The sequence below is a fragment of the Onychostruthus taczanowskii genome, unplaced genomic scaffold, assembly GCF_017590055.1.
Source record: "Onychostruthus taczanowskii isolate IOZ18803 unplaced genomic scaffold, ASM1759005v1 scaffold5, whole genome shotgun sequence".
Taxonomy (NCBI): domain Eukaryota; kingdom Metazoa; phylum Chordata; class Aves; order Passeriformes; family Passeridae; genus Onychostruthus; species Onychostruthus taczanowskii.
Window position 1 is genome coordinate 5,275,206 of NW_024502568.1, and position 15,521 is coordinate 5,290,726.

The 15,521-nt window shown below is 38.1% G+C and overlaps 1 protein-coding gene across 1 annotated transcript in view; it reads right to left on the reverse strand.

Annotated features, from left to right (window-relative positions):
* The window catches only part of LOC121341725 (gamma-aminobutyric acid receptor subunit pi-like), a 52,322-nt gene that overhangs the window by 5,051 nt on the left and 31,750 nt on the right, over positions 1-15,521 (reverse strand). The window contains 3 exon segments of the mRNA XM_041415519.1: positions 793-986; positions 1,855-2,007; positions 11,308-11,445. Of these exon segments, the coding sequence (XP_041271453.1) occupies positions 793-986; positions 1,855-2,007; positions 11,308-11,445 (485 nt within the window).

Here is a 15,521-nt window from a genome sequence, read left to right on the forward strand (position 1 = left end):
CTGCAAGACAATCATCTTTCAGCTTCCTTGTGATTTATTTTTCCTTGCTTGTGAAAGCACTGCTATACACTGGAGATGGAAGATGTGACAAAACCTCTTCATGAACCTGTCCTCATTATTTCAGCAACCATCAGACTCAAAAATACCTATGTTGATTTCATCCATTTTTATTTTAAGTATATTTCAGAGTATTTTAGAATTGTGAGAAACTCTACAGAGCCACAAAAAGCACTGTTATAAAAATGATGCAGAAGGGAAAATGGATCCCAGTCTGACTTCAGGTGCAGCTGTTGAAAGAGAAGGTGAGAGCAGAAAGCTACAGGGACCTGATACACCCAGCACATGAAGACATCTGCAAGGAGATTGACCCGTGTTCCATGCATGTGCAGGTTTCATAAATGGAATGGTATAAACTCTTTTTTTTTTCCATATTGCAGTAGCATCAAGTCACCAAGCTCAGACCAATTTTTGAACTGTGAGTTATTGCTATTGCCTGTGAGACAAGAAGTGCCTATGATTTTTTGTGAGACATCCATAACATTTTATAAGTGGCCATAAAGCCCATACCAAAGGAGAGAAGGAAGAGTGCTTCAGTTTGTTTGGTCTCTTCCAGAAAAGCTCCAGGTATACAAATATTTTTTTCTTTTTCTCAAGATTATTATGTTTCCCCGCCCTAATTCTAAAAAAGAAACTACCTTAAATGCATTTACCATTAGTGCTAAGATAATTCATTTTTTTTAGCAAAGGTAATTTAAATCCAGTTTGTAGGACAACACCAAATAATTAATTTACCTTTGGAAGTTCCTTTGAGCTGAGTTGGTGCAGAGTGCAGAAATGAGTCACAGCATACTCTAACAATGCTCCAAAGATGAAGCTGAAGCAGATACCAAGGTACACATCAATTGCCTTAATAAAGCAATTAGCATTTGGGAGTGAAGTCCTGGCTCCCATCATCAGAGTTGTCATCGTAAGGACTGTGGTGACACCTGTGGAATGGAAAAATATATGTTCTAGTATAACACAAATGGCACTGAGGGCCTCCACTGCAAGGGCCCTACTGCAGGAGAGTTTTCCCTGGATCTGAAACTCCTAGGATGCCACAGCATTTAATGGGTCATGTTTTAGGAAGAAGACTTTAAAATTAACTTGTGACTCTTAAGTTAATACTTAAAAAGAGTAACAGAAAATGTTAGCAAAGCTGAGAAGACCAGAAATTAAAATGAGAGAGATTTTGGTGTCATGGAATGTATAATTATGATTAACACATTATTATTGCAAATCTATGCAAAAGGTCTCTTTAGAACATTCAGATATCATTTTGTTCAGTGTAGTTGCCCATTGGCCTCATTCAGTGTGAAATCCTTCTTTATTCCCTGTTCTGTAGGAGTATTTTTTCATCACACCTGCAGCCTGATCAAACCTGATTTGCATTCTTTCCCTTTCAGAATATCCTTCCTTTGAAATTAATTATATTTAATCTGTTATAATTCTCTTGTTATTCATGTGTTAATTAGTATGTATCGTGAGACCTCACAAAAGCCTCACAATTGTCTGTGCATGCCCTGTATTTGAATATGTTTAAATTATTTCCAAAATAATTTTTGCTTTGATTTCAGCGGCCTCCCCTGTCTATAAGTCTCCTTCCTGTAGCTGCCAAAGGCATTTTTCTTAGTTAAAGAATAGCAAGGCTTTAAGGGGAATCCACATGATGCACTGAGTATGGCAAACCCAAAAAGTAATTCCATAAAAGTCAGAAGCGTTTGCAGCTTCAGGACACGGATGCCAAGTAGGTGCAATAGGGAAGGTGTCTCAGCGGCCCAGCCCTGCGTTTGGGTTGGTTTATCAGCTCCTCACCTATGCAGATTCTGGCTGGAACCGACGACTGGCTTATCCAAAATGACACCCAGGAGAGCACAACCAGAAGGATGGATGGCACATATGTCTCTAATATGAAATACAGTATGTTTCTCTTGAGTTCAAAGTGAAACACAAGTTTTGGGTAACGTCCTGTGGAAGGGAAAAAAACATTGTGAAGGTACAATTATTGAAAAGATCCTTGAAATAACAACCTGTATTAATTTGGTGTGCTACAATGTGGAAAAAGCTTAACAAACAAGCTTGTAAAAATTAAACCTGGCACTGAAAAATTCATATTGAAGACTCTGAACTGAAGGAAACAATCAAATATGTAACATTCAGTCACCATATCCAGAGTTTTATTCGAGACACCTTGAACTGGAAATTAAATGAAGATTAGTAAAGCAAAAAATAAATCCATCAATGCATGAAGATGTTTCACCATACAACACAAGGCAAGGAAATTTGAAATCATGTATGGGTTTAGCTGCTGCTATTCATAACCACGAGTGAGCCACTGTGCCAACTAGAGTAAGGATTGTCATTTCATGGAGGTATCACATGTTCTTACTTTTAACTATCTCACATATCCAATTTCTTTTTCTTTTTATTTACTACTGCTCAAGATGTGGATTGAGGGTACCTGCCCTGAAATTGTTGACCTACCTCTTACATCCCACTTAAACCCAAGCAGTATCGCTGCATCCTCATTATCTATTTTTCCTTTGCATTAGTGCATTAGAGTGTTTGTGTTGCTCTGAGCAGTGTCACTGTTGTGGCTCAAATTATTTGTTTCTAAGTCAGTGATTTCCAGAAGATGAACTTTTGGGATCACAGAGTCAAATACAGAACTGTGTTTCATGAGGGGGCAGCACACTAATGAGCAAAGCCTGAATTTCTTATCCAGCTGCCTAACTGAGCAAAAATTGGCTATGTTGAAGCACACCACCTGAAATTGTTACCAGCTCAATGCATTACAGGAAAACAAAATCTTGCTCTTTAAATGGGCAGAAAAGACTTCTTGTTCTGAAGTTCCAGGTTACAAAATAAGTGTTATAAAGCTTTTACAAAATCTTTTTAACATTTGCATGCCAGTGAAATATCAGTGAGAGACAAATGCTCTCTAGTCCAACAGCTTTGGCTTCCGCTATTTTAATACAAAACCTATTCTCTGGCACCAATATCTGCTTCCAATGCTGCCTGCTGTGAGTCAGGACAAAACTACAGAACAGTGAATTTACTTCAGCAACAGCAATATAGGCACAGACAGGCTATTTGTGCATCCCTCAGGTGTGCTGTGAGACACAAAGAAGAGCACTTTTAAAAGCCTCAAGTGCAAGCAGTGGATGCCAAGAAGTGTCTTACTGCTCTCAGATGAGAAAATGGATGGCTAAGTTGCAGTTTTTAAAAGCATTGTATATATGGCATCAAGAGAACAATAACAGGATTTTTTTAAACAGAAAGAATTGCATTAAGTAGTCTGACCCTAATCACAAGCCACTAAATTTCCTTAATCATGCCTTGCTTTGAACTAAATAATTTTGGTTGGAATAGAGCCCACTTTTCACACAGACATGAAGACTTAGTCTGAGGATATCTAGACACACCCATTTCTCTTGGTAAAGGATTCTGTTTGCTAAGAATCAATGCCTAATTTTTAATATTAACTTGTTTTCCATTTTCTGCCGCATTGACCATCTCTTCCCTACTAAACTAAGTAGTCCTCTGGTAGTCAGTTCTTTCTCCTTCCAAACGTAAAAATACTCTGTGTTTACAGTTTTTCTTTGTAAATTCAGTATATTGAAATCCTCAAGTGTTCAACTAAAAGAAAGGGTACAAACATTACAGTTCAACTATCTCCATGAGGCAAGATGTACAAATATTTTCTACACAATTATAACAGTTTTACATGAAAAGAGGAACATTACACCAGAGTGCCTCTACCAAGGCTGTGACTTTTACCAATACAGTTGTTTCAATAAATGTCATTTTGCTCACCAAAACTGATTTTAAGTGTATGGAGACCAAAGTAAAGCACTCAGAAGTCAGGGAGTGAAAAACTTACAAACGACTGTGCGACCTTACTTTCTCTGTCTGCATCCAGTGTGCTCTGAAATGAGCGTGGTGCAAAGGGAAAACTCTGAGTCTGCACAACAAAAGGCTGCAGCACAAAGCACTTGTAGGGAAAGAGAACTGGATACTCCACAAAAGCTGTGTGTGTTGTGTTCTGTGCTGACCACAGGGAGGGATGTGCCCAGCAAAGGGGAGTGAAGAGACCGGGCCATCCTTCCTGCGGAGTGCCACAGGCACCTGGGGATTTCCTGTGGTTCAGCCTCAGAAGAACTCACTGTCAAGAAGGAAAACCCTGAAACAGCCAATACAGCCACACAATAACACCCTCTCCTTGTTACTGCCCTACAACTGTATCTTTATTTACCTCAGTATAAAAGTTAAGTGCATACATGCGAAGTTAGTTCAAAATATCAGATTTAAAAGCCACAGTTTGCAATTTCCAAGTTGAGACAAGTCCTTTGAATATTCTGGTGTTATTTTTTCTGATGCCAGAAATTTCTGAAGTAAGGTGAACAAAGAGAAATAGAGATGTAACAGCTTATAGCTGAGTGGCTTTTTGGGGAACAAAAAAGAGACATTTCTCTAACCTTAAGGCATTCTGCTTGCCAGAATCCAAAGACATATCATGGACATGATAATAATAGTGTCAGCATTTCTCTAAAGAGTTCAGAAGAGCTTTTATAATGGAAATTTTGAAGCAACCTATATATAGAAATCATCAGAGCTCCTCCTGTAATAAACTGAAGGAATCAGTAGTTGAGAAAAAGTATTCAGAGCACACTTATCATGCTAAAGAAATGAGTAATGGGATAAAATGAAGATAGAGAAATATTGCAGTCCCTTTTTCATCCACACCACACATGTACCAGAAGTTTTCATCTTTAAAAGAACAGATTTGCTGCTCCTGTTGCGTGAGCTGCATGTGAGAGAGCAATGCTGTATCTCATTGCCTTTGACTAGCACATCTGAGATCATGGTGCCATCAGCCAGAACAACATTGAAACAGGTTCATGAAATCCTAGTCCTGACTTTACTAGAGTTAACTCAAGCACAGCTCAAATTAACTCCTCAAAACTGTCAAGTTTGCCATTTGCTCGACAACAAAATACTTGCATTAAAATGAAAATATGTTTTTCCTTTCAAGTTTCTGGCCCATGATGAATGTCACCTCAGTGTGAGACTGCTCTGATTTAAATTTCTTAACATGACAGAAATAATTTCTGTGCAGATATCTAAGTGCAGCAAAGGCACAGCATTAGCACTTATCAAAGTATTGAATTACCCCCTGTAACAGTTTCTCAGATGAACCTGAACTTAAATGACTGTCAATATATATACTCCAAACACACTTCAGGGTGAGGTATTCTACTTAGGTGACCCCACAGCAAAAGAACATTCGGCTGAGTAATGCAGGCGTTATAGAATTTATGGGAGCAGAAGTACAGAAGTAGACAGTAGCTCTAAGTTGTAGATGAAGAACAAATCCAAACAGCAGATGACAGTCTCCATACCTACTCTAACCTTCACTACTGCTAAGTACCATAAAAAGGAGAAAGTCCAGCTGACCAAAGTTGTTAAAGCATCATCAAAATTATACCTGCACAGGCTTTTCCCAGTAGCTGAGCAGGCCTAGGCCTAGTCTGAGTCAGATCTTTCTGAAGGCAATAAAAACTGGTTTATGTCATTTTATAACTTGTCATTGAAGTTTGGCTTTTGGATTTTAAACTTATATTCTAATTTACAGTTCTGACTATCAGACACTGATGATTCTGTCAACAATGACTTGTTACACTGCTTGGGAAGCACATAAACCTAAACAAGCTTCCTTTTCACCCTAGGTCATTCATTTTCTGATTATCCCATTTTTCTGTGGCATCTGTTCCCAGCTGATGGCAGAATGCTGCATCTTTGATCTTTTCTGCAGCATTTCTGACCTGTGAATGGTTCCGGCAGAGGTAATTAAGGAAGGATTGATTCTCACTAAATACTGGCAGCAGTTCCTAATTTCCACTCTAAGTGCTTTGGGATGAGACCACCTTCCCCACAACCACTTCCTGGACTTTCTGCTGAACTCTACTCCAGTAAAAGACTGCTCCACATCACTCTTTATGTAAGAAGCACTTTGGTGTCCTGCACAGAGTTGTGCAGCCAGGCACAAAGAGCATCCTTTCCTCTCTCATGAATTATTCATGATAGCCCCTTGGGTGTCTGCTAAAATGTGTGATGTACAACTCACACAAGCACGTCAGTGTAGTTCTACCAATGCATCATTTCCTTCTCACCCATCTTTTCAGGGCAGAGGACAGGAGAGCTTAAAATAGACTTCACTGGTATAACTATACACTGAAATTGTAGTTTTCAGTATGCAATTTTGTTATTGCTTGTTTACAATGAACACAGGCAGTGGGTAATCAGAATGTCCCCACTTTTACACGATAAATAAGTTGTGCGACTGAAATGCAATTCTCTGACTGCTGCAGGATGCCAAGGATGACAATATAAATCTCTAATATGCTATCACAGCTCCTTTGTCCTTCCCTCAGAGAAAAAACAGTCTTCTGTCCTTTATAGTCTAGATCTCACAAACTCCTTCCTTAGCTCCTCTGCTGGGACCATTCACTGGTCAGAAATGCTGCAGATCTTACAAACCACTACTGCTTTTCAGAGGTGAACTAAAGGAAATGAAAGTTCAGGCTGGGCTTCTCAACAAGTGTATCATCTTCATGAAAATGCTTTACAAAAAATAAGTTTTAAATTCAGATTTCCTAAGAGTGAAACAAACCCTTTCATGTAGTGTATATGTGTATGTATATTTATCCACTTAGCTTACCTAAAAAAAAAACAACAAAAAAAAAATTATGCCACCGAAAGTTTTCCAAGTTTATTCATGTCTATGCTATAAAGAAATTCAGAGGAGGAAAGAATGCTTCCTAATATCCTTGATATTCTTTCCATTCATTGCATTTCCATATGGTCTTATGTTACTGTAACTTTTTCAAAATTTCCAAAATTGTTTTTTTCTAAACTGTTCTACACTGAAGAAGTATCTCAGAAACACTCACAATGGAAAACATCAACTCAAGTGGAAAAGCTTGTTTACATAGAGGGATGCTATGAGCTCAGAGAAGTAAATTGAACATAATATGATAACAGATAGATATCCACAGGTAATTCTTTGAATCTTAGGTGAGGCTGACTGAAGAATCACCAGGTAAGATTATTACTGAATAGCTCTGGGATTCTTTGTGAGCCCTGTATGGCAAAGAATATGTTCTCAGAAGTAACAATTGGAGAGCAATTACAGACAATAAAAGAAATGATAAAGGGAAGAGGAGAAGTTATTCAGTGCACCATACCTTAAAAGGAAAAGTACTGAAAAACCTAGAAAAATTTGATTATTAACTAAATAATCTCCTGAACCTTGGGAAATTGCAGAGGAGCCTGTAGGACAAAGCAAGGCAGTGCTTCTATTTAGAAAGAGCCCGTGACTGATGAACATCCAATCTTTTACAAACTTTATATAATCTATTTATTTTGTATACATTTTTATTTCAGATCACTAATTATAAATGAGAGCAACTCCTTCCTGGCTTAGCTGTGACATCCCCCTGGGAAGCTGACTACAGGCAGTGGCCAGTGGCACAGAGCTTCAGCCCTGCACAGCCACACAAGGGCTGACAGGCCTCCAGCCCAAGGAGGCTCCAGCAGGATTTGAGACAGACATCAAAACCCTGGCAGCGACTGCAGACGAGAACAGCAGCCAGCTCCTTTTGCAGCCTTTTTAACAGAGCAAACATCTTGTCTTTGTGCATCAAGGAGCAGAGATTTAATTTATGCTTCTGTCTCTTCTTTCCTTCTGTTCTGCCAAAATAATACCACTCGAATGTGCCAGTTTGTTGACTTGACATTTTCCAAGTGGGGACGTGCACCAGAGCCCTGCCTGCCTGCCATGCCTCTCCCTGCCTTCTGGGATGGAGACTCAGCGTTAGACTCGACCTGAGCAAGCTGAGCCTCCTCACCCTGCTGCTGCCAAGGACTTGACAGGAGGGTTGAGCACTGGGGGCAAGACTTAAGGAAAGATGCTGGGGAAAAAAGCTATCAGCAGCCAATTAGCATGAAATTCTAAATTATGTTTTTGCTTCTTTCTCCGACTAATAATGGAAATTGAGATTAATTAGCTATTGCTTGCTGTGAAAACAGAAGCATTTATCAAGTGGGAACACATAGGGTCTGTTCTGTGCCCAAAACTATTCCCTAACACGATGACATACCATGAGTGTGTTAGGAGTGGAGTTAGCACACTGGGGAAGAGGACTGGAGTACAAAATATCTCACCAAATATTAAAATGCAAGTAAAACAAGGGAATTCAACAAGTATGAAGTCCTGCACTCAGATGGGAATCACCAGCTCCCAGAGCTCAGGGAACATGTGGTTGCAGGAAAAAAATGGAGTCAGAGAACTAGGAGGAATGACTAGCTGAACAAGGTCAAAAATGCATTATAATTTTCTGCATGAAAGGAAAATATTAGCCTAGAATGCATAAAGAGGAGCAGATTTCATGGAACGTATTAAGTAAACCCTTCCATCCTCAGAGGATATCAAATGGGAACCCATTTTTGGGTGTGGCATATCAGCAAAGAGATGAAAATTCAATGGGTGAACAATAGCAAAGACAGTACATCTAGAAAATTGCTTATATGAATTTAAAAAGAGGAAAATTGTTGAGAAAAGATATATCAGTCTTGATACAGTGAAAAGGCTGCTGAAAAAAAGCAGGACATTTGTCTTCAATATCCACATAATGGGTTGGAAATGCAGCAAGGGAGATCAAGATTAGACATGAGGAAAATATGCATGTAATAAACACCAGGAAAAAATCATCTAGGGAGGCTGTGAAGCAGACACTTTGGAGGTTTGTCTGACTTACTCCTAGAAACATCTGTCAGGAAGTAGGCTGCAGATATAGATGACCTTGCCTTGTGACACAAGAAAAGATTAAATGAATTTTTAAAATGTATTTCAGCCTTATTTCTCTGATTATTTATACAAAAAAGCTACACTGAAACAGTTCTTCATTGCTTTTATGTTTTTCCAGTAAGAAAAGCAAGCTTTTTATATGAGTATTTATTACTCTGAGAATGCAGGTGGTGTTGGCTGGACAGCTAAAATAAAAACACAGCACCCACTGATGCAGATAATATGGTTTGGGAGTCCAAGAGTTTATCAGTGCACAAAGAATGAGGACTATAGTTAAAGACATGTAGGAAATAGTTCTAACAATAGTTCTAATAAATTACCCATGTCCAAAATTAAATTGTTCTCTACCAAAACAAAATCAACACCAAACCCTAGCCAGAAATCTAGCTAACATTATTCAAAGTGACTTACTATTATGTGATTACAGTAATGTGATTACTATTATGTGATACATGCTGTTCTACAAACAAGATTAATCCTCAGTGTCCTTTTCTTAAATTTACTGAAGTTACTTATGCAGGAATTTTGCTGACTGCATTTTAAATTTGGCTCTGTCAGTGCCTGTACGTGAACTTGGGTTTTGCACTGCTGTACAATATTTCACTTGCACAGCAGCTGTACTGCCTGTTCAAGTTCACAGAGTATCAAACCCTGATTGCTTTTTTTGCTGTGTTAGGAAATACTGCACACAGCTCTTCTCTCATAACTTTAGCTTTAGTCCTTTGAGTTGTAGTGGTTAGAAACAGCTGTTATTTATAACACCATTGTTATTTATAAGCTACTCTCATATCTATTAATGGCACCAAGGAAATGCAAAACAACATTTTTCATTCCAAAATTGATTACACAGCTCCATAATCTTGTTGCTTTTTTTTTTAATATGGCCTACAGTAGGCACTGCTTTCCAAAAAACCTGTAGAAAATAGCACTTAGTTCAGAATGACTCAGTAGAAAATTAAGAGGATTCAGAGATTCAATTTTAAGAACATTGCACAGCACTTGATAACATGGCTGTCTTGAATAGAAGAACTGGAACAAGTAGGTGTGAGAAATTTTAATTGAATTAATCTGTGTGTCTTAAAACGTGTAATTAAAACAAAAAGTGGCTTTTGACTTCACACATATGATTCCTGCCAAGACAAAGGGAGGAAGACACCATCATTTACTGGAAGAAGCGTACAGTTCATCTGATCATACCTCTTCAACTCTAATTGGAAATTGATTTTAGTCAATTTAGTTAAACAACAAACAAAACCAAAAAAAACAACCAACCAAAACAACCAAACATTTTTGTCTTTAAACTCCTGATTCTGTGATAGACTGTGATAGGAATTAAGCAGGTCTCCTCTTCCACTTTCCTGTATGGGGAATACCATTCTGGGCAGAACAGCAGCAAAGGATTATTCTTTGATTGAACCTGATGCTGCTTACCCAGAAGCTGTAAAGAGGAAGGCAAGCAGATGTCACTTACATGAGTAGCAAGAAATTGTGATCCTCGAGCCTGATATTTATGTATGTATTTAATTTATACCTTTACATCCATTTAGAGAACTTCAATTTTTTAGCCTGAATTAATACCTGAAATTAGATCACAAGTTTCTCTGTGTTGTGTTATTAAAGCAGAAATACCCAATAAAGGAATAGAGAAACTATATTTCTGTGATTCAGAACTAGAAACATGTCCTCTAGTGAAACTGCAGTTTTGAAGGTTTGGCAGGTCTTGAACTCTGAAATTCCTCTTCAAAATCTCTGGAAAATAATCAAGAGCACACTGTTCCCTGAGGTTAGGTCTTGTAGTTAGAGGAAACTTTCTACAGCAGTTTCCTGAGCTCGGCAGAGGAGCAGGTCTGTGGAAATCCTCCTGACCCTTGCCTGGGCACAGGAACCTCAGGTCGAGCAATCTCTTTCCTGCTGCCCACCAGGCTGGGCAGAGCTGCCACAGAAACACAGCAGCTCCTACAAGCAGTAGCCATGAAACTCAAATTCCTGCAGCTGTGAAAGCATGCAGCATATTCTTGGAATTCCCACAGATGAATAGAGGCTTTTAACTTGCCAGAATGGCTGATCTGAGCTGGGTACCCTGATCTGCCTCCAATTTAAATGCCCAGCTGCATGCTCCTCTTCCTTCACAAGAGCTCTCCCTGAGGTATGGAAGGAGCAGTAGATTCTTGTTTGTAATTCTTTAGATAATGTGTAGCCTCCAAGAAAATGCTCAGTCTTTATATTAGCTTGGTCTCTGCTTGTAACTTGAAAAATATTTCTGGCTTCAAGAATGTAATTATTAGAACAGGAAAACTGTCATCCTAACAGAAAGCAGCGTGCTCAGGTCCTTAATGCTGCTGTGTTTCCAAAGCCATAGTTCAAACTCCACCCAGAAAGGGTTTTAGGGGTGTTTTTACCTGTCTCGTACACAGCTTCAGTTACAGAGGTAAAGTGGTCTTCTACTGTGTACTGTGCCAGCTGGAGTGTGTCCAAACCTCGAACTGAATCATTTCCTCTGGTCCAGTAAAACATGACATCATTGATGTTATAACCCCCTGTAGCGAGACACAAGCCAACAATTGTTGTATTTTGCACAATAATTAATTTGTGTAGAGCACACTTATGGTTCAGCTGTTTCTTATTTCTGGAAGTACATTTAGACATAAAAAATGATGAGTTTTGGCAGATTGTAATGCCTGTTCACAACAAAATTTCCAATATCATGCAAAGTCTTGTAAGTTAAAAGCTGACATTTTTGGAGGTGGTCTTTTTATATCTTCTATTTCAGTATAAATGACAAACTAATAAAATAGATTAGTACCACCTGGTATTCTAAAGGCAAAAGCTACTAGGCTCTAAGAAACTAGAGCTTTTCTGAAGTGCTGCACTTGCCAGCATTTTGACTGGACATGAAATGTGCCGTGTGTTGTGCTGTTTCTCGGTGCAGCAATGGGCTGGTCCTCATTCCCATAGAGATGAAGGATGAGGAGAGCAGCACAGCTGCTGCTCACTGGTGCTGTGCTCCAGCCTGAGCCTGAATCATCACATGGGACAAGGTTTTGGCTGAGGAGCTCAGACGCTTGCCAAGGACACCAGCTTAGAGCTGATGTTTCTGCAGGCTCAACAGCGTGGCATGCTTCAGGGCCCCAGGAGGTTCCCTCTTAACCTTCAAGCAGTAATTAGGAGCTGGATGAATCATCTATCAGAAGGCAACTGTGTTTTGCACACACTTGTCAATGTGCAGCACAATCACAGCTAAAATACCTCTGTAGCTTTTCCCCATTATATAAAAGGTGCTACTTTACAGACTAGTGTATATGATTAATTCAAGATTATGTTAATGTAATTTACATGTTAACAGGGAGCATTTGAACATCTTTTTTCTTTAGCTTACTTAGATCAATCATTCTTGTATTTGACAGATTTATATTGTGCAAGTTAATAGCTCAGCTTAGGGAACAGAAAGATGAGCTGATGATTATTTTTAGACTTCAGTCAACTGTAAGTAAATTACAGTGAGACAATAGCGCAATACATTGCACAAGGGTATATGCTGCAAAAAGAACAAAGCCCTAGCATCACAGAAAAAAGAGATGCATTAAAACAAAAAAAAAAGTGCCTCAATATTTTTAAGTTATTGGCATTTTTTCTTGCAATGACAAAACAGAACTGATTTCTCCAGCCATCTCAGCAGGAAAAAAAAAGGAGTTCATAAATTTTATTGTAGGGAAACATTGGGCTGGTTATCTATTAAATGACAATTTCACCTGAAAATTTTTTCCCTGCTCATTCTTTAAATGTAGATTTTGTTTTCACTATCACTGGCAGTTACATGAAAAGGTATCATGGCATGGAATCTCTGCTCACATTATCACATTTATAGCAATTAAAGGCAAAACGCTTTTGTGTCAAATGACTAAGCCAAAAGCATATGCATCCAAGCTAAGTTTTCAATTCCCTAAAACCACATTCTGGGAAATTTCCCAGATTTGTGAGATGTCAAATAGAAGTAACATTTTCTATAAACAAATGATTGCATTGTCCTTAGTCAAAACAAGGAGGCTCATATAACCAGGTTTTATGCATGATTCCGGCCATGGATTCATTTTACTTCCTTTAGTATAAATGAACTGCAGACATTTAAATAAAGTCCAAAGAACCACTTGTTTTTATAAGATATTCAGCCTTCCATGTTGTGTGAGACAGGAGAAGTTCTTGGTGCCCACATGAACGATAACGAGCATGTCTTGAAACAGAGGTTTTTGCTTTTGTTCCAAAATATTCTCATTAGTGGGACAATTAGTAGGTTTGGGTGATCCTTCCTATGAAAATTCTTTGAGTATAATAATTCCAAAACTCTTAAGAAGAATTTTTACTGAGAGAGCCTTCCCAACAGTCGTTAAATAGTACAGTGCTCCCTCTGTGCAAAGTTGTTCTTTATTCAAGGGATTAACATTTTACTAATTATAAAACATTTCAAAAGTTTATAGAGACAAAATCCTTAAGCCCATGTTATTTGGCTTTTACAAGTAATCTCTATTCTCTTTATGTGACACTGAGTTTTTATCCGAGCTAATTCCTCAAGCCCAGAATGTCTCATTCCTGCACATTGTTGATAGAGTATGAGCTGCTAATGTCAACAGGGTTAACTACAGGAATAGTAAATTTGGGATTAAACATCCATAATGCCTAATACAAATTAGTTTCTTTACCTTTCTGTTGCTAATTTTAATTTTCACTGATTGTCAAGCACAAGGTAAGTGCCTTCACATGGCTCTTCACTGAATAAATGGTAAACGACAAGTTCAAAAAGAAATAAAATTTCAGAGATGTGCCCAAGACATGAATATGTATTTGAACTGAGGGTCTGTGTGAGGGAAATGTGAGGACAAACCCTTCAGCCCAGCAAGGATTGATGGTGGTGTTCCCTGCCACACGGCAGAGAGCAGGAATCCGCCCTTGGCAGCACCAAGGCAGGATCCCTCCACTTCCCCAAATGTCACAGCACCCATATCAAGAGACTCAGAGTGCCAAGTGTCTGTTTTCTAACATATTCCAAAGTGTTGCAATAAGGGGGGGAAAAAACAGTAACATGTTGGCAAAAATGTGATTTGCTATGTAGAAAGTACAAGTCAATTAAAGTTACTAACTAGCAACAGCAGAAAAGTATGTTGGAGAGGTCACTGGGGATGCTTTATGGTGTAAAGCCATTACTGCATAATATCATGACATATTTGTCCTTATACTAATAATCACTCAATAAAAGCCTAACTCTTTGTTTCAGTTCAAATATTTGCTATAGATTTGACATTTTATTTACAAGCATCCATATTTGTGCAGATGTGTGTGAATGTCTGAATTCACAGCTCTTAAACCCAGGTAATGGTCTTGGCAAGCAGTATGCCAGGAGGATGGTGACATTATTCATCTATAAATTAACATAGGTTATCACCTGGGGAAACAAACCCCATTTCCAGCCTACTCAAAAGAAAGGACCGCAGTGCATTGATGAGAAAAGGCCACAGCCCAAGGCACACTCTTTCCTTTTTGTATTTGTTGCTTCTATCTGTTTTCCTCAAAACTAAACACCAATGTAATGGGAGCATTTGCTGTGACACGACTGGGTTTTCCCCTCAGACAGGAGACACTTGTGTGCTGTTGAAAAAGCAGATGGAATCAATCTGAAAAAAAGCTTGGTTTTAATTATATGGGGAATTCTCCTTTTTATTTTTTTTTAATACTGTCAAATAAATTGTAAATTCCTGTGGGACATATATTTCATTCGGGAACAAGAGAAATACTAAATGACTCATTAGGCAGTGCTGTTGATTTAAATCTATATACATTGATTTATATCTATATACACTGATTTACCAATATGCTCTTCCAAAGGAAAATAAAGACAAATCCCAATTGCAATTTAAATCACAGTTTGTTAAACAGATCTCAAAAACTGCTTGTTCTAGACAGATGCCTGTGTGAAGAAGGTTTTGGGTCCATTTCCTTTGTGTCTCTGTCTAAAATGAAACTTCGTGGCAATCTAATTGGTCATTAACAACAAGAGATGAACAACACACACTTCAGAAAAGATACAGAATAAAACTTGACAAGTACTGAAAAGCCTTCCGAAAGATTTTGAGCATGTATTGACACATATTTTAAATATATATTTTCATCTTACAGAAATGGTTATTCTTCTATGTTATCCCATGCAAAACTTGTTTTCTAGAGTCTTGTCATATGAATAATAGCAAACATTTAATTTAAAAAGTGCATTTTTGTGTGTTTGCAAAGTAACCATGCCTACAAAGTATTAGAGAACCTATTTCAAAGAAAATATAAGGATATTGATTGATAAAATGAAAAAAATGTATTTCTATTGTTCATCAATTGATTACATTTTTTAGCAGGGCACTGACACAGAGACAATGAAATAAGTCAGAGCAAGATCTGAAAACGGTAAATTATTAAATATGAACTACATGCCTTACAAATAAGCCTTATTCTCCTTTCTTTCTTTCCTAAAGGAATTTTATCTCAGGGGGAAAAAATTACATACTCTGAAAAGGAAAAAAAAAAATTATCCCATCTGTGCTAGAAAATGCCTGTTCACAGAACTCCCTCTGAAGAC